This window comes from Mytilus edulis, chromosome 11, assembly GCF_963676685.1.
Source record: "Mytilus edulis chromosome 11, xbMytEdul2.2, whole genome shotgun sequence".
Classification (NCBI taxonomy): domain Eukaryota; kingdom Metazoa; phylum Mollusca; class Bivalvia; order Mytilida; family Mytilidae; genus Mytilus; species Mytilus edulis.
In genome coordinates this window covers 20,894,470-20,912,949 of record NC_092354.1, presented here as the reverse complement: position 1 = coordinate 20,912,949, position 18,480 = coordinate 20,894,470, and the positions used below count along the sequence as shown (strand labels likewise).

The following is an 18,480-nucleotide window of genomic DNA, read 5'->3' as shown; positions in this document are numbered from 1 at the left end:
ATAAGCCAAAATCTACATTTTACCCCTATGCTCTATTTTTTAGCCATGGCCACCATGACCACTTGATCTGTTACAATGTACTTGACATGATTAAATCTTTTTCCAATAATAAAATCAGGGTCTTCAAGCATGAAGAATATAAGAGCAGATAACTGTTTATTCAAGTGATGTTTTTAAAGTCCAAGGATCATAACTCTGCACAAATCCATCAGACAAAAACAAAATGTGATCATGATCTGTAACCTTCCATGATAAAACAGTACATCAAATATCAAATCAATATCTTAAAGCACAAAGAAACAAGAATGTGTCCATAGTTCCTCCATATCATTTCGCTATTGTTTACTGTGAGTGTTTAGCGAACTTTGATCAACTGTTATTTTTCTGTTCTTCTGGTTTTTTTATGGCCATGCTGTTAGCCATCTTTCTCCCTCTTTCCAAAAATCAAATTTTTATACTAGGAATTTTATTAAAAAAGATTTATAAATATAGTGAAATATTGCACATTGTATTTAATCACATATCCCTCTAACAGATAGCAACCAATTAGTCACATAGTTGTAATCCATATTTTCCTTCAGCCTTTTCTCTCTCGACACTAAGTCATCTAAAAGTTTGTCAAATTTGTCCTTTGCTATCTTGTACAAGTTTTCTCTAGACAGTGGTCCCTGAAAGATAAAAACACTTTTAGTTTTCACATGTTTAAGTTTGTCCTTTGCTATCTTGTACAAGTTTTCTCTAGACAGTGGACCCTGAAAGATAAAAAACTTTTAGTTTTCACATGTTTATGAGCACTTTCTTAATGTGACTCTATTCTTGTTGCTTTTTGATGTGTAATTGTAACCATGTTATTATTTAATCAAAATTGAATAAAAGGGAGATAATTCAGGATAAAAGGGAGATAATTCTGAATAAAAGGGAGATAATTATAAATAAACAGTAGAGAAAATAAAATTTCCCAAACTGCAACATGTGTGGTACGATATTTCTCCAGTTGAGACAATTAAATTTTAAATATTTAAAGCATGAGGTTTGCCAAGCTTTTATAATAATAACTAGATGTGTCAAAGCTACACGAATGGCCCCTTCCCAAAAAGTGGAAAAATCTGCAATTTCAATATAAACACATGTGGACACAAACATGATGGTAGCCTCACATATCAAAAATCAGCACAAATTCTGGAGGGGAATAGAGAAAAAATCTGTATAACTGTGATTTTCAACAATTTCTCTAAGTACAAAGCCAGTAATCAGGGATGATTCCAGGTGTTTTCAAATGGGTCCCTTGAATATCAAATTGGGAATTTTTATTCCAATTGGGAATTTTTTATGCATACAATCTAAGACGAAATAATATCATTTTCCTGTAAAAAAGGAAAATGAATATTAAGTTTATTTCACCTGTACACTGATTGAAGAAATTATTGGATTCAGACCAGGGAAGTTGTAATACATGAATATCATTGCAGATGATGCACTATCATCTTAATTAATTTTGGTAAACGAGGCCTATTACAAAAACATATATACCACAAGTACCAGCTAACATAAACCCATGGCAAGCCGTTTAGCTATTTATTCGAATTTCAAATTATCTCATCATATATAAGATATCCTATGTAATATATAAGATATCTCATATAATATTTAAGTATATGAAATATTTTATAAATATGTTTTTTATAAGATATCTTATATAATTTATTGAATATCATATTAAGAAAATTATATGAATATACGATATCTCTAATAATATTTCTTATAATATGTAAGATATCATAAATAATATTTTTTATAAGATATCTTATATAAAATAGATATCTTATATAATATAGAAGATATCTAATATCAATTTTAAAATATATATCTTACATATACTTTATATAAGATATCTTACAAATATACTTTATATAAGATATCTTACAAATATACTTTATATAAGATATCTTACAAATTTACTTTATATAAGATATCTTATATAGTTTATAAGATATCTTGTATAGTTTATAAGATATCTTATATAGTTATATAAGATGTCTTATATAGTTTATAAGATATCTTATATAATTTACAAGATATCTGATAAAGAAAATTATATGAGATATCTTACAAACTAAATTATTTAAGATATCTTGTGAACTGTATAACATATCTTATAAACTTTATTAGATATCTTTCAAACTATATCAAATATATAATGAACTATTATATAAGATATCTTATAAAGTTTATGAGATATCTTGAAGTTAGATTAAATAGCAAAACGGCTTGCCATATTTACCAGTGAAAAAAATCATCCATTGTTTTTTTTTTCAACAGATCATCTTTATAAACTTACTTTGATTTAAATGTATTTCAAATAGAACTGGCCAATTGTCGAATTCAGAAAAGCAATTACAAAAGTATATATATATATTATACTTAATTGATAAGATATTTAAAGCAATTGAACCAGTGAACTTTAAAATTATTTGGATCATTTTCATATCTTTTGAAACAGTTCCATCATGATGAAATCGTATTTTAGGGGGGGGGGTCTCATTTCATGAATGGTCTATCATCAACTTATTTTCAAAAACGTTCAAACTTTTGTCTTTTGCGGAAAAAAGTGAAAAATATAAAATAATTTCTTTTACACAACAAGTTTTTAGTCAATTTCAATAACCGGCTCTGCTGGGCGATCTGCTTACCATTAAAATTCATTCATCAATGTATATCGAAATTTGAATTTGCTCTTTGCCGAGGTCTGTTTTGACACCCATTTTGACAAAAAGCATATTGTTTATCAACCTGCTGAGCGATCTACTTGTACGAGACCAAATACTTCAAAAACATTTTAACTTCAATTGAATCCGGCCGCCAAAATTGTGAACCTCGTGTTGACACAATTAAATCGTTGTTAATAAAATGCGATCATAGTCAGCATTCTTATCAGGATTTTACTACGTTTTGACGACAAACTATGAAATTTATAGTTGCTGTAATCGGTGACGGAAACTTTTCCGGAAATACCGATTTTTGTTTATTTTCCTGAATTGGGAATCTATATTTACAAACATTTTTTTTGGGGCCGCTGGCCGATTTAAGAGCCGTTAAGCGGTCCTAAACTATATAGTGGAATCATCCCTGAGTAATTTAGGCAAAAATTAGTGGAGCAGAACAAAACTTAAGCCTGACCTATAACTCATCATGGTTAACTCACATACCAAAAAACAGCCACATATCTGAAGTCGTTTAGAAAAAAATTCCATATAACTGTGAATTTCAACAATTTTTCAAAGTCCAAAGCCCTTAATTTCGGCAAAAAAATCATTTGCCAAGAACAGATTTTTCACTAGTGAGTAGAATATTTTTCTCACACAGATCAACTTAAATGAATGTTGAAAATATGTGGCACAACCCTATGTTTTGACCTTTCAAAAAATACATGTGAATTTTTCATTCCAGGATATGATTTTTTAAGAAACTTGAAAGTAAAAGTTTTACCAATATAAATAGGTACAGTTTTAGCATTTAAAAGAGTTCTTATTGGAATTTGCATCATCTTAATTACCAAGTCCAACCTCTTGACAGACACAAAGAGAATAAATGAATAAACAAGAATGTGTCCCAAGTACACAGATGCGCCACTCGCACTATCATTTTCTATGTTCAGTGGAGTGTGAAATAGGGGTAAACAAGAATGTGTCCCAAGTACACGGATGCGCCACTCGCACTATCATTTTCTATGTTCAGTGGAGTGTGAAATAGGGGTAAACAAGAATGTGTCCCAAGTACACAGATGGACCACTCGCACTATCATTTTCTATGTTCAGTGGACGTAAACAAGAATGTGTCCCAAGTACACAAATGTGCCACTGGCACTATCATTTTCTATGTTCAGTGGAGTGTGAAATTAGGGTGAAAAATCTAATTTGGCATTAAAATTAGAAATATCATATCATAGGGAACATGTATACTTAGTTTCAAATTGATTGGACATTAACTTAATTATTTTACATTTGACTGTTAAAGTATATATAATTCTTTTATATGTTATTTCATCCGAAATTTTATGCATTTTTAATGCATGTTTGTTTTTATGTATATTATTTTTGAACTTCTCTGTAACCTTTGTACTTGCATAACTTTATGAGAATAAACTATCTATCTAATCTGTCTATCACGAACTACCTTGATCAAAAACTTTAACCTGAAGCAGGACAGAGGGACGAAAGAAGGGACCCACATACCAGAAAACATAATGTCCATAAATGGGGCATAAAAAAAATAACTATTTAATATGGACTAGTTAAAACTAGTTTGAAAAATGATAAGGACGTCCTGTAATATCAATAACTAACATAGCGGAACGTTAATAAACCATATTGAAACCACAGACTATACAAGCCTTTTAACAGTAACTTAAAGTGGGACAGATAGATGAATGAATGGATGGATGGACAAACAGACTCACAGACCAGAAAACATAATGCCCCTCTACTATCGTAGGTGGGGCATAAAAATTAGAAAGATCATATCAAAGGGAAATTTTGTACTTAGTTTCAAATTGAGATTGGACTTGAACTTCATCAAAAACTATATTGACCAAAAATTTTAACCAAAAACTTTAACCAGTGGCGAGACAGACCGACCAAAAGACAATAGAACAAGCAGATGCACATAGAGAAAAACATCAATGGGGGTCTCATTGGGGGGTTCCGATCCCGGATCCCGCTTACTGTTTTGTCAGATTTTTGTATCCCGCTTATACTATGTACGTAAGCAATTCTCTTTTTTTGTCATTTACCGGGTCCCACCGGACCTCATTTCCCGTTTTCCCAACACAATAATTTGACTTTCACGTGTCACGCTTACAAAAAATTGGCAATCCCCCGTCACGCTTAGATCCCAATGAGACCCACATTAAAGGGGCATAATAACACTTGTTACCTCTAGACGATCTTTGCGTATTTTCATTATAAATTCTCTTGTTTCTCCTTCACATTTGACAGGAGGTAGTTTTCCTTTCATTATTTGTTCCACGCAGTTTATCTTATGAAATATCTACAAACAAAATAGGAAAATATCTTTATAGGTGTTTGATGTGGCATAATATCAAAAAGAACAATATATATATATATATATTTATGTTTTAATGTTATGGTTTATGGTAGACAAAACAATATCATTATGTCAGTTTTTAAGGGTGTATCATTTTTGGTTGTTAAATGTGACTAATGCCACACAATATAAATATTTATACAGTGAAACCTGGCTACACCTAATCCTGCATAAACCAAAAACCTGTCTAAACCAAAAATGTTCTTCAGCACTGTCATATTAAATTGTATGCTTTGTGAACCTCATAAAACCGAAACATCGGCCAAAACCGAACAAAATCTTAAGTCCTGAAGAGGTTCAGTTTTTTTCTGTATTAATATCTGGTTCTGAGGGGGTTTGTTTTGTCTGTTTGACGTGGCATATAATCAAACTGAACAATATAAATATCTGGTTTTGAGCAGTTTTTTTGTTTGTTTGATTGATTTGACTAAATTTCAAACAGAACTCTAAATAATTTGAATGTGCTTCATGACTATAAATAGCAGAAACAGTTTTGTCATTTTGGAGACTGACTACTGTAAATTCAGAAATCATCGCATGCATTTATTATTGATATTTTGTCATTTTAGACGAAAATGTGATTTTAACTTTTGCAGTATTGAGAAAAATCCTGTTTAATTCATATAAAACATTTTAAAATGCGAGTTTAAATTATTGCGATTATAATCCAGTCACATATTTTGCAATTATAAAAACATCAAAACAATTTTCTGATTTTATAGTATGTGGTATGGGCTTTGCTCATTGTTGAAGGATATTCAGTGACATATAGTTGTTTATGTCTAGGTCATATGGTCTCTGGTGGAGAGTTGTCTCATTGGCAATCATACCACATCTTCTTTTTATATATAATCTTACCTGATAAAATAATTTTCTGTCCTTTGGACACCCTTTGTGTTTTTCACTGTCAAGCATGTTAAAATTATTACGGATCAAGCCAAGGTACTGTTGAATAGTCCTTTCTGTTAGAAATTTCTCCTTTTCTTTACATAAATTCTGTAATGAAATAAATTATGGTGTAAAAAACAGTTTTAATTGCGTTTTTAGCATAATGCAGATAGGCATTTCATTATGACATTTAAGGTGGTACTCAACACTTTTACTAAAATAAATTTGGCTCGTTTAATTTTCATAAAATTTTAACAAAGTATTTACTTTGACCCTTTAACAAAAATATAAAAATTTCAAAAATTTTGAACCAACCGTTTTGTCAGAAAAATTACACTGGTTATATAGTAGTTTGACAAACACCAATTTTGATCATTGAGAAGCTTATTATTCCCTTTACAACACAACGTAATTAAAACGTTGAGCTGATTTTACAGAGTTATCTCCCTGTAGTGTTAAGTACCACCTTAACCAGCATAGGATAATAAATCATGCAAAAAAAAAAAAATTAATAGTTAAATCCATTATTGATCAATTACTTTATTTCACCCATTTCTCAATTTTCAAATTTACTTGACGTAGTTAAGTAAGGGAAAATCATCTAATTCTGTCAATCTTTTTTACTGAGGCTTCATTAAAATTTAATTAATATTTGTTGGATACTAAATTTTCATGGATTTTCATGAAATTACACTGGTTATATAGCAGTTTGACAAACACTAACTTTGATCATTGAGAAGCTTAATATTCTCTTAACGACCCAAATGTAATTAAAACGTTCAGCTGATTTTACAAAGTTATCTCCCTGTAGTGTTAGGTACCACCTTAAGTTTGTATGCAGACTTTTGCAAAATCACCAAATCAAATAACAGGGAAAAATGAAATTGTTCCACATTCTATGAAAATTGGTATGCACAAAAAAAAAGTGACACCATCATATTGCTACAAGAGCCATCTTAGTCTGTTTTGTTCACGCATCGGTGACAATATCATGGAATTTAATGTGACTGTCATACAAGTGAGAGGTTTAGCTAGCTATAAAACCAGGTTCAATCCACCATTTTCTACATTTGAAAATGCCTGTACCAAGTCAGGAATATGACAGTTCTTGTCCATTCTTTTTGATGCGTTTTGTTATTATAGACTTTCCGAATTGATTTTCCTCTGAGTTCAGTATTTTTGTGATTTTACTTTTTACTTACCGTCCAGTATTTACTGCAGTAGTCATGGTTTTCAGTGAAAACTAACTGTAAAAAAAGCAAATAAATATTTCAAAACATAGAAATAAAAAGATGTGATATGAGTGCCATCAAAACCATAAAGTGTTAAAAGTAAATCATTTTAAAAAGATATAATAAAATGTAAAATATAAATGTGATGTAGTGAATTAAAGCAATGTGAATGAAACAATAAGATGAAATATGGCCTAAATTTATATACATGATAGTATGATAAATTAATAAATCTATGATTAATAAATGCAATAATAAAATAAATTAAAGTTTAAAATTATTTTCAGTTAACATTTTTAGAAACTTTTTGATTATGAATATAAAAAATGTTTTGGCTCTAGTCCATTATTCTCAATTTTCTTGCCCCAAAACAGAACCTCATTAAACATCACTTATTTCCACAATTGTGGGTGGCAAATTTTCAACAATAATATCCCTTACCTCCACTATAACAACACTTCCTTTCAATAACATTTCACAGAACAACCGAGCCTCATATGCACCATATTCAAATGGTTTGGTTGGTCCTCGACTTTCATAGTTGTCTTTGAAGGGTTTACATGCACACAAAACAGACTAAAATAGAAATATAACAACTAAATTTTAGATGCTTCAATAGGTGCATGTTGTCTTGTGTGTTTCAAATTAAGAAAATATATGGCAGAGAAAATTACATATAAAATTACAAATTAGCATGTTAAATCTTTGCAATAAATTTGGAGGGAATGATTCTCTCTTGGTTGTTTATAGACCAGTATTTATGTATAAATCTACGAGTACATAATGTGTGAAATAAGTACAAAACGAAATCATTAAAAATCCTTAAGTAAGCTGGCTTGTCATGTTTTGGATTTTTTGTCACATTTTCGGAATCCTCTGGTTTTATCCATTTGAATGCCTTGAAAAAATTTGCCCGGTGACCCCCATTTTTCTATTTGTAAATCTTTTACATGTATAATGATAAGCCATCTGTAAAAGTCTTATAAAATTTTAATTACTTTTTTACAGTTGTTTAGAACTTCAACCTATCAATGATAAAGCTATGAAAAGTCAAAAGAGAATATTTTCCCGCCAAAATTTCAATTGCTTATATCTCGAAAACAAGCATGGTGACCTATATATTTTTTTTGCTCTTTGAATCTCTTTATTAATTCCCTATCAATATAAACTAATGTTTTGAAAAGTTAATTATTCTGAAACTGATAAGCGAACTCCCTTAAATCCAAGTCAGTTTGAAGCAAAAGGGTCTTCTTTAAACATTTTCTTAATATTAAAATAGACAATAAATGGATATTCAATAAATCAATCAATAGTAGAAGTTCATACCTCAGTTGGTTCTGCATAAATGACAACATAGTCTACATCAGATTCAGGGGTAGATAATCCATACATATGACTGCCTGCTCTGGCTATTAATATAATTTGTTCTGGTTCCATTTTGTTAACTGGTCCCCCAATTTCTGTCATGAGGCTGCAAAGTTTACTATGATCATCGCTTAAACCTGCAAAATTTCAAAATATATTGTAAATTCTGAAAGTTTTGCCATAGTTAATAAATTATTTTTGTGAAAAGTGCAATGGAAACAAATTAAAAAGTAATAAGGGCTATTCCAGAAAAAAATGTAGGGGGGGGGGGGGATTGGAAGGCAGTTTTTGTAAGCACCCGCCACCCAGACAATCGTAATTGAGAATTATAGTGTATTATAGTGTGAAAGGTTGCTCTGATACCCATCACCCCTGTATTATTAATATAATGTGCCTTCCAACCCCTACATTTTTTTCTGGAATAGCCCTAAAACAAAACAAACAAAAGACCAAAAATATCTTCTTTAACAATAAATGATTGATGTCAATACCATATGAAGATCTACCTTGATCAAAAATTTATCCTGAAGTTGGACAGAAGAACAGACCCTAACTCACTGACCAGAAAACATAATGCCCCTCTACTATCATATGGGCATAAAAACTATAGAATAATAGACAAAAAGAGTGGAAATTTCATTTTCTGAATATAATCAACTTCTTACCACTTCAAATGTGTACTTCTTTAGTATTAACCATTTAAACTACAAGCAAATTTAAGGAAGCCCATTTTTTTCATGGTCTAGAAAAATGTAATGAAATTTTATACACAATAATTTTATTCTAAATTATGTAAGTATTCGGTTAACATGAACTTGGGTTTCAATGAATCCAAAAAATGCATCACACAGCATGCTCTACTTTAAACTGACAACAATTGTCAGGAAGCTATATGATTATAGATGCTGAGAAAAACTGTATTTCATTTGGAGAACAGACAAACTGAGGCCAAATACAAATATATGTGAGGTTCCAGTAACCCTACCGTCCCTACTTTTTCGGCTTAAAAATAGCCTACCCTAAAGATTTTATTGTCATTTTTCATTAATAACTGTTAAAGTCAGAATGTTGCTCCCATAGACTCAATGTAAAAAAATAAACATAAAATAATAAAAAAATCCCTACCTACCTACCCTAACTTTTTTTCAGATGTAACTGGAACCACACATACTTTTTTATTTGGCCTGAGAGTCAAAGACAGGTACTGTGGATTCATCATCATTTTTTGGATACCAATTATCGTGGATTTCTGAGGACATGGAAACCATGAATTTACATGTTAAATAAATTGCAAATTTGCTGTATGATTTAATGCAGATGCCCATATTATATATATATATAGCGACATTTTCTATTTTTTTTGTTTATTTATCACTAAAATTCAAACGACTGTGATTAAATGCAGACTATTTAAAACCATGAAATCAGATTTCCACGAAAATGCTGGTTTTCTTCAATCCACGAAAATTGAAACCCACGAAAAATATATGAATATAAGACACCATCCCTCAAAGTTTTTTTTAAAGTACTTGCCAGTTTTCAATGGTGTGATTTTCCGTCCATATAATCTTGTTTCCATCTGCCATTTACCCACAATGCTTTCAAATTCCTGTCCATTTGTAAACTTTATTTCATTTATCTGTGTCGTTACATCATCTCTCCATGAAGTCAACACTTCAAAAATATCCTTCTTTGAAACATCTGTGTTCTGAAAATTATAATGGATTCATTATAATACATGGGAAACCAAGGAAATCTCATTTCAGCAATGACAACTATTGTAGATGAATTGTTTTCAAGTAAACCAATTTTTCTGGATATTTGATTTTGTTGTTTTGTGCAAAAATGTGCAGACAATCAAAAAGTAAATTGTACGTCCGTGAATATTTAAATTTGTGGTTAACCTAAAGCCATGAAATCAACGAAAATTTAAATCTCATGAATAATTATGAAACCTAACTGAAATAACAAAAATAACTAAATAAACTTAAGCAATAACTGTAAAAAACTATCTATGAAGATATAAAATAAAAAATGTGGTGCTACACAGGAAATGTAAAAGTGTGCATCACATTTTTTGGGGTTATTTTGAATAGAAAAACTCACAAGTTACATTTTTTTCTTATAATCTAATTCTAAATTCTATTTTTAAGGAGTAAATCATAAAAAAAAAGTTTGATGATGTCCTGGTCACATGACAAAATTATGTCCATGAGCTGATAGACAAAATAATTATATCCAATCAGAAGACTTGTTACATCCAAAATCAAATTATTGAAAAGGGACCAAACTGTAAAATAAATTCTGGATCCATGCTTGGCCCTAAAAATTTTATACATAATTTAACATACTTGATACAATAACTTGAGTAGTTCCAATCCTTTCTTTCCTTTTTCTGGTATCAGATCTATTGATGATGAAGATGTAAAGGGAGGTAACTTATCTAGTAAATTCTGTAGATGTTGCATTAATCTATGAAAAAATAAAGGGGAGATAATTCATTGGTTTTAGCTGAAATGAATAGTAGTTCATATCCTTTCTTTCCTTTTTCTGGTATCAGATCTACTGACAATGAGGATGTTAAGGGAGGTTACTTATCTAGTAAATTCTGTAGATGTTGCATTAATTTATTTAAAAAATCAAAAGGAGAGATAACTTGTTGGTTTTAGATGTGATGAAGTTTTTTTCTATGATGCATAGCATGAAATTGCTTTTTTTGGTATCAGATCTACTGACAATAAGGGAAGTAACTCATTTATCAAATTCCCTAGATGTAAAGGGATGACCTTATCTAGTAAATTCTGTAGATGCTGCATTAACCTATAAAAAGATTTAATAGGCAAATGAAAGGGGAGAAAATTGTAAGATTTTTTTAAATGTAATGGATAGTTTTTTTCAATGACAAAGATCATTGTATTTCTTTTTTTTGTATCAGATCTACTGACAATGAGAATGTTAAGGGAGGTAACTTTTCTAGTAATTAGATGCTGCATTCATCTATTAAAAATTAAAAAGGGGAGATAACTTGTTGGTTTTTAAATGTAATGAAGGTTTTTTTTTTCAATCTCATTGAATTTCCTTTTTCTGGTATCAACTCTACTGACAATTAGAATGTAAAAATGATGGGGGTGGGGGGTAACTCATTTATTACATTCTATAGATGCTGCATTATTCCATTAATCTATTAAACAATTGAAAAAATTTCTTTTTCAATGTCATGCATTGTACTTGCTAAACCTTGACAGGAGCTCATCTATACTCCATCCTTCTAGAAGGTATTTCTTTGATTAAGTGTATTTTATTGTTGCAATGATCATATCTATAAACATTTGCATTGGGAAATTAACCAGGGGGTAAAGTAGGGTCAATAAGGCCCTTATTTAGCCCAAATATTACTGAAAATTTGAAAGTTGTCTTGCATATTCTCATATTTCTCCTAATTAGACTTAATATGTAAACGTACTGAAATGCATTTATGTGATTTCTACTGAAATACATGTATTTAATTTCTACAGGTTTTGTAAATTATTTTGACACTTGAATATCATAGCATAAATTTCATTTATAAACATGATAAATGTACACAAATGTTCATGGATAGGATGTTTAGAATGTTATGATCAATGCACTACATTTTGTGTATCTAAAAAGTAGTAGCATAGTTTGGGAAACTGAAAATCATTAAGACATCCACATGGTTGCATGGATGCAATTTTTAACCCCAAAAAAATCCACATCAGAGATACCTTACCTAAAACTATCACAGAACTGTTGACAAGTTGTAGTATCTTTGACTTTAAATTTTCCGTCTTTTCCCTTTTTACCAATACCAGCAACAGATTGTCCTTTACATGCCTCTACGAATCCTCTCACACCTACAGAAAGTAAATTTATACATTAATCACAAAGTAGTTCTATCAAAATTAATTCCAGTTGGTGAGATTTTCTATATAGGAAGCAGTGATATTTGCAACTGGACATCAAGCATTCATCATTTGATAAAGAATTTTTGAGAATTCAGTCTATCATTTCCCTTTGGTCAATATTGTTACGGGTTTTCCTGAAAAATTTAAAAATAAAAAAACTCTGATCACAACACAAAAAAAAATATTATTAAGATATTGTTATTTTATCTTACTTTACACTTTATTCATGTGCAAGAGTTCAATGATAAGATCCATAAGTTAATAGAGTCTATAAATCCATTCATTGTGTGATAGTCCAAAATTATGAAACTTGTCAATAGTTGTATTTTTTTCTGTCTTGGAATTAATGTTGATGTTGTTGGCGTCTGATTGATGACTGTTTGACATGCTTAACCCGCAACCTTCTGTATGTGCCTATCCCAAGTCAGGAGCCTGTGATACAGCATGTTGTTCTTTTTTTAACAAAAATCAGGCCATTGTTTTTTCATTTGAATTGTTTTCAATTTGTCATTTTTGGTTTCTGTAGCTGATTATGCGATATGTACTTTGCTCATTGTTGAAGGCCTTAAAGTGACCTATAGTTGCTACCTTCAATGATGTTCCAAAGACAGTTGCCTCAATTGCAGTTATACTATCTTCTTATTTTTATAAACTCCTAATAACTGACTCTTGGTATTAACCAAACGTCATGCTTCCACATGTCTCATAATCACGTATATATTTTATTTAACTTACCCATAGCCATACTATGTTGTAGATTATTCTTCAATTTGATCCAGGCTTCATCTTCATACAAAACAGCTGATGCAGGACAATACAAAACTTCTAAACATTTGGTTTTACCCTTAGCTAAGAAATACACAAAATGATACAGCTCCTCTGAATACAAATACCCCTGTAGAAAAAAAATCAATTAAAATACATGTATTTAATCCACATACATATAATGGAAAACAAAGGTACTAATTCATGACCAGTGTATATGATGAATAACAAGCCCTTTGTTCAAAACAGCAAACATGCTGTATCTGTTGTTTGGAAGTATAAGTTTACATTTATAAAATAGGCCTCACAAGCCATACCTAATCAAAGAAATCTTATAGAAAACCACTTCTTCATATATCAATAAGTGTTTCAAGCAAAATGCATGAAGGATAGAAAATTCTAATGCAATTATTTTGTATCAATGGTTCTGATTGGATGACAGTTAGCGTAAAATTCTCGATCTCCTTATCTGTAACTAAGGAAGCCTACATTTGAATTGCTGAATGTATTGACATGTAATTTCTACAATAATAAGCCAAAAAACTCGCATGTTGCATCTAAAAGTCTTCTTTTTATCAAATTTTATTACATTCTGAAGCGGCACAGAAGCCAGAAAATGCCCGGTGTTTATGTTTGACGCCGGAAGCATACCTATGACGTCACCTAGTGTAGGGACCAAAGAAGATAACATCTTTTCGCAGAATTTTCTTAAATAAAGATTTTACACTGAAATAATGATTGAAATTTAATTATGAACTGGTTTTGCATTAGAATAGAGATAACTGTATTGTATTTGAGCTTTCCGAACGTCCACCAGTAGTTTTACTGTCACAAATACATGTTTACCTGTCTCCAATACGCGTCGCCAGGTAAACTAAATTTGCGACAGTAAAACTACCGATGGATGTCCTTAAAGCCTCAAATACAATACAGTTATCTCTTAATTGCACTTTTATTGCTGTTCTAAATAAAACTGAGAATGGAATTAAAGTCATGCCTCCATCTTGAAACAAAAGCTCAAACATAACTGAAAGTACAAAACAGCCAATGGCCATAGGACACATATATAACCAGTCTGCTAGATGTTTGATAAGAAGACAAAGAAGGATAAGGATAAAGATACATATAGGAGGACTTATTAATATCAATCCTTATCAATATCAATATCAATATCAGTATTAATCATGTTAATATCATTATCTTTATCAAATATCATTATCTTTATCTTTATCAAATATCATTATCAATATCAATATCAATATCAATATCATTATCATTATCATTGATTATCAATATCAGTATTAATATCATTATCATTATCAAATATCATTATCATTATCTTTATCAAATATCATTATCATTATCATTATCAAATACCTGATCAGATACAAAAGCTTCATCTAGAACATGTTGATTGACAGGAGCCATGGATTGCTTGTCATCTGACATATAGATAACATAGACTGTGTTATGTCGTGCTTGTTCCCCTCTCTCTTTCTGTGTCATTTCATACCAAGGGCAGGTAACCAGTACAGCACAAAGAATTTTCTTACAACTGCCTGTAATCAATGGTGAAAACCAAATGAATGTACAATCAATATTACTGTAAACACTGAAATAACAAATTTCAGAAAATTTCATTAAGTTTCTGTGATGACAAAAGTTCATAAACAAGAGGCTGTCACAACGACAGCAAACCGGATTTATTAATATTTATTTGTGTCCTGGCAATATCACAAGAACCATTACTGATGAATGGTGAAAGTGAAAATCATCAATATCAAATTTGACCTCCATTTTGTCATCAGTATCAACATCTTAAAATTTGAAAAGCTTAGATTGAATGGTTCATGAGTAAATGCAAAAACATGAATGGAAACGCCATTTCACAATCTTTCAAGAACCATAACTCCTGAACAGTAAAAGTCAAAATCGTCATAATTGAACTTGACTTTTAATTTGCCATCAGTAACAACATATAAAAATTTCAAAAGCTTTGGTTGAATGCTTCATGAGAAAATGCACGGACACGACTGGAAACACCATTTTTCAATCTTTCAAGAACCATAACTCCTGAACAGTAAAAGTCAAAATCGCCATTATTGAATTTGACCTCCATTTTGTCATCAGTAACAACATATTAAAATTTGGGAAGCTTAGGTAGAACAGTTCATGCGTAAATGCACGGACACGACTGGAAACTCCATTTTTCAATCTTTCAAGAACCATAACTCCTGAACAGTAAAAGTCAAAATCGCCATTATTGAATTTGACCTCCATTTTGTCATCAGTAACAACATATTAAAATTTGGGAAGCTTAGGTAGAACAGTTCATGCGTAAATGCATGGACACGACTGTAAACTCCATTTTTCAATCTTTCAAGAACCATAACTCCTGAACGGTAAAAGTCAAAATCGCCATTATTGAATTTGACCTCCATTTTGTCATCAGTAACAACATATTAAAATTTGGGAAGCTTAGGTAGAACAGTTCATGCGTAAATGCATGGACACGACTGTAAACTCCATTTTTCAATCTTTCAAGAACCATAACTCCTGAACGGTAAAAGTCAAAATCGCCATTATTGAACTTGACCTTCAATTTTAAAAGCTTTGGTTGAACGGTTCATGAGTTAATGCACGGACAACATTTGATTCCCGCCCGCCCGCCCGCCCGACCGACCGCCCGACCACCCGCCCGCCGTACATCCCCAAATCAATAACCCACATTTTGGTCACAAAAATCCGGTTAAAAACAAGTACTTTGGACTATTATTAAACTGACTTGAGATTTGTATGTATCATAAATAAATTAACAAATTGGTTTGCTTTTCTCTGAACAGGAAATATTTTTTGATGTTTTAAGTTTGGAGTTTTGTTACCATCATGCTGTAACTGTGAGCTACAAGAAATTTATCTTTAAATCTGATTTCTAACAAATAAAGGCCTAAGGGGTCAGGTTTAGGAATGTTTGCCATATGTTCTGACTCCTTGTTTCTTTTTTAATATTTTGTCCATTAACACCATTTTTTCTTTTCATATGAGACTTCAATAGCTCATAAAAGGTCATTCATCAAAATTTAAGCAGATACTATATTTCTTTTCTTTTGATTTAAGACCCAAATAATATCAACGCAAATATAAGGTGAAAGTATGAGACAGCCTTTTCCCCATATTTAAAAACAAAACAAAAAACTTGAAAAGGAACTCCATAATCTATCGATATTTCAAGCTTCTTTTGTTCTTTTTCTAATGCTCTTTAGACTTAGAGTAGTATCAATTTTCAATTCTAGAATTTTATAATTTCACTTAAAAACATCCTTAAAATCACAATGTCAAATGCATAACGGTACCTTTAAAAGTTTCAAATATCAGTTTTTGGAATTTTGTTTTTGTTTCTTCAGTAACAGACGAAGGAATATTCATCAATGTTAATTGTTTAAGCTCAACAAGGCAGCCATCTTGGATCTGTGGAGTCTCAAATCCAGCTATGGAACCGTCTGCTGTCGCTTTGATCTCTCTCAAATTATCCAAGGTTTGAATGGATTTCATTAGAACTGAAAAAGTAAATTATTACCATATAATATAATTTTTCACTTGTTTTTGTGGATAAAACAAAATTGCCAAAATAAATTCCGCCAATTAAAAAGTGTACATGCATAGGTATTGATAAAAGTTTCGAATATGCCAAAATAATAACCGGCAAATATTTCGTATACCTTATTCAATGATTATCGCGAAAATTTACACCCACTAAAATAACCTGCTACAGGTCAATAAGTATTTGAAAGGATGTCTAATGTTGTCAGAAGGCAATTGAAGATGTATCTATTTATAGTTGTATAGATCCAATGCATTTTTATTCAGGAATAACTAAGAGAAATGACACTTCAACTTTTTTTTTTTCAAAATTGAAAATATTGAATGATGGCAATTGAAAGCTAAGCTTTTTCTGCTATTTTTACAACATGTACAACATCTGAGATTGTTTGAATAGATCATAAAATTTTATTTAAGGAAGGGGTTGTAAAATATATATCAGAAATCTTTTTTCTTAGTGGGCAAGCGTGAACTGTACTAGTGTGAGTATACCATCTTTTGGTCCATTCTTCAATCTGTTTCTTTTCAAATGCAGATGAAGTTTTTCATGTGACTGGACAGCTTTAGTTGCTATGGTTACAAGTTCTTCTGTTTCTTCAACCTCTTTCATTTCCTGTCAATATAAAGCATCTACATAAAAAGTATGAAGCATCCACCTTCTAAAATATAAAGCTTTTAAGAAGAAACTGAACCCTGCTGCTGCTGCCACCTGATCACTATTCCTACATGTATGTTGAGCTTTAAGTGACTAAAGTCACAGGATTGACACAAACTGACTCCAAATACCATGAATATAGCCAAAGGTTCTGAGATGACAAAAAAAATATTCTGAATGCAAATTTCCCTCCATAGTGTTAAATTTTGAAAAAAAATGATTTGAATGAAAGCATTAAAAAACCAATTAAAAAAAATCTGACGCAGAAAAAAAAACATAACCCCCTCCCCCCTTTTTTTTTAGGTACCTGCAACCTAGTCCAAATAATTATGTCGTCTCGAAAGGCTAATATATTGTTTTTCTTTGACGCCTAAGTCTTACACCTACTGTAAGGCGTAAAAAAAAGATATAATAGCCTTTCAAGACGTCATAATTATTTGGACTACCTACAACTAATTTACTAATACACAAATTATGTAAAGATGATACAGCATCAATGTGATAGATTGTCCTTTGACCTCGTTGGTAAATGGAATAAAAGAACAAAAAGGGTTCAGGGTAGCTAGTATATTTTAAGTTCACTATATATTATGAAACTGGGCTGGGTCCAGTGGGTTAGGCCTAGGGCCAAACATTTCAATGCAAAATTAGGCATGTAAGGAGAAATTGTGTGAGAGAGAAATAAGATTAAGATGACACTTACCATCTTTTCTTCTACAAGTCAACATATAAGGTTATAAATCTTGCTATAACATTGTATAAAATCAATTACATTTACTGATGAAATTTTGGCTAAACCGATGAAAGTTACAGATCAATGTCTTATAGTGCTTTGGACAACTGCCAAAACATAACTATAATTGAAACGTAGTGCTGACAAGGATTACAAATTTCCCGGAAAAACTGAACATTCTTGTTTCGATTTCGGTATTAATTTTATAAAATA

At 30.9% G+C, this 18,480-nt stretch overlaps 1 protein-coding gene across 1 annotated transcript; it reads right to left on the bottom strand.

The window, feature by feature from the left end:
- Positions 1-449: 449 nt before the first annotated feature.
- LOC139494674 (uncharacterized) lies at positions 450-18,392 on the bottom strand. Its single transcript, XM_071282837.1, has 14 exons — positions 18,238-18,392; positions 17,372-17,492; positions 16,633-16,836; positions 14,657-14,838; positions 13,250-13,409; positions 12,340-12,463; positions 10,940-11,060; positions 10,122-10,296; positions 8,550-8,725; positions 7,665-7,799; positions 7,194-7,238; positions 5,962-6,099; positions 4,933-5,046; positions 450-668 (listed from the first exon to the last, which is right to left on the bottom strand). Exons 1-14 carry the CDS (start codon positions 18,238-18,240, stop codon positions 513-515), a joined length of 1,854 nt encoding a protein of 617 aa, XP_071138938.1. The 5' UTR covers positions 18,241-18,392; the 3' UTR covers positions 450-512.
- Between the last annotated feature and the right edge of the window lie 88 nt (positions 18,393-18,480).

Excerpts from the sequence above, each read along its gene's own strand:
- LOC139494674 (XM_071282837.1), bottom strand. Across the intron at positions 16,837-17,371 it reads GAAGAATGGACCAAAAGATG|TTCTAATGAAATCCATTCAA; the intron begins GTATACTCACAC and ends TTACTTTTTCAG. Across the intron at positions 10,297-10,939 it reads TACTCAAGTTATTGTATCAA|AACACAGATGTTTCAAAGAA; the intron begins GTATGTTAAATT and ends TATAATTTTCAG.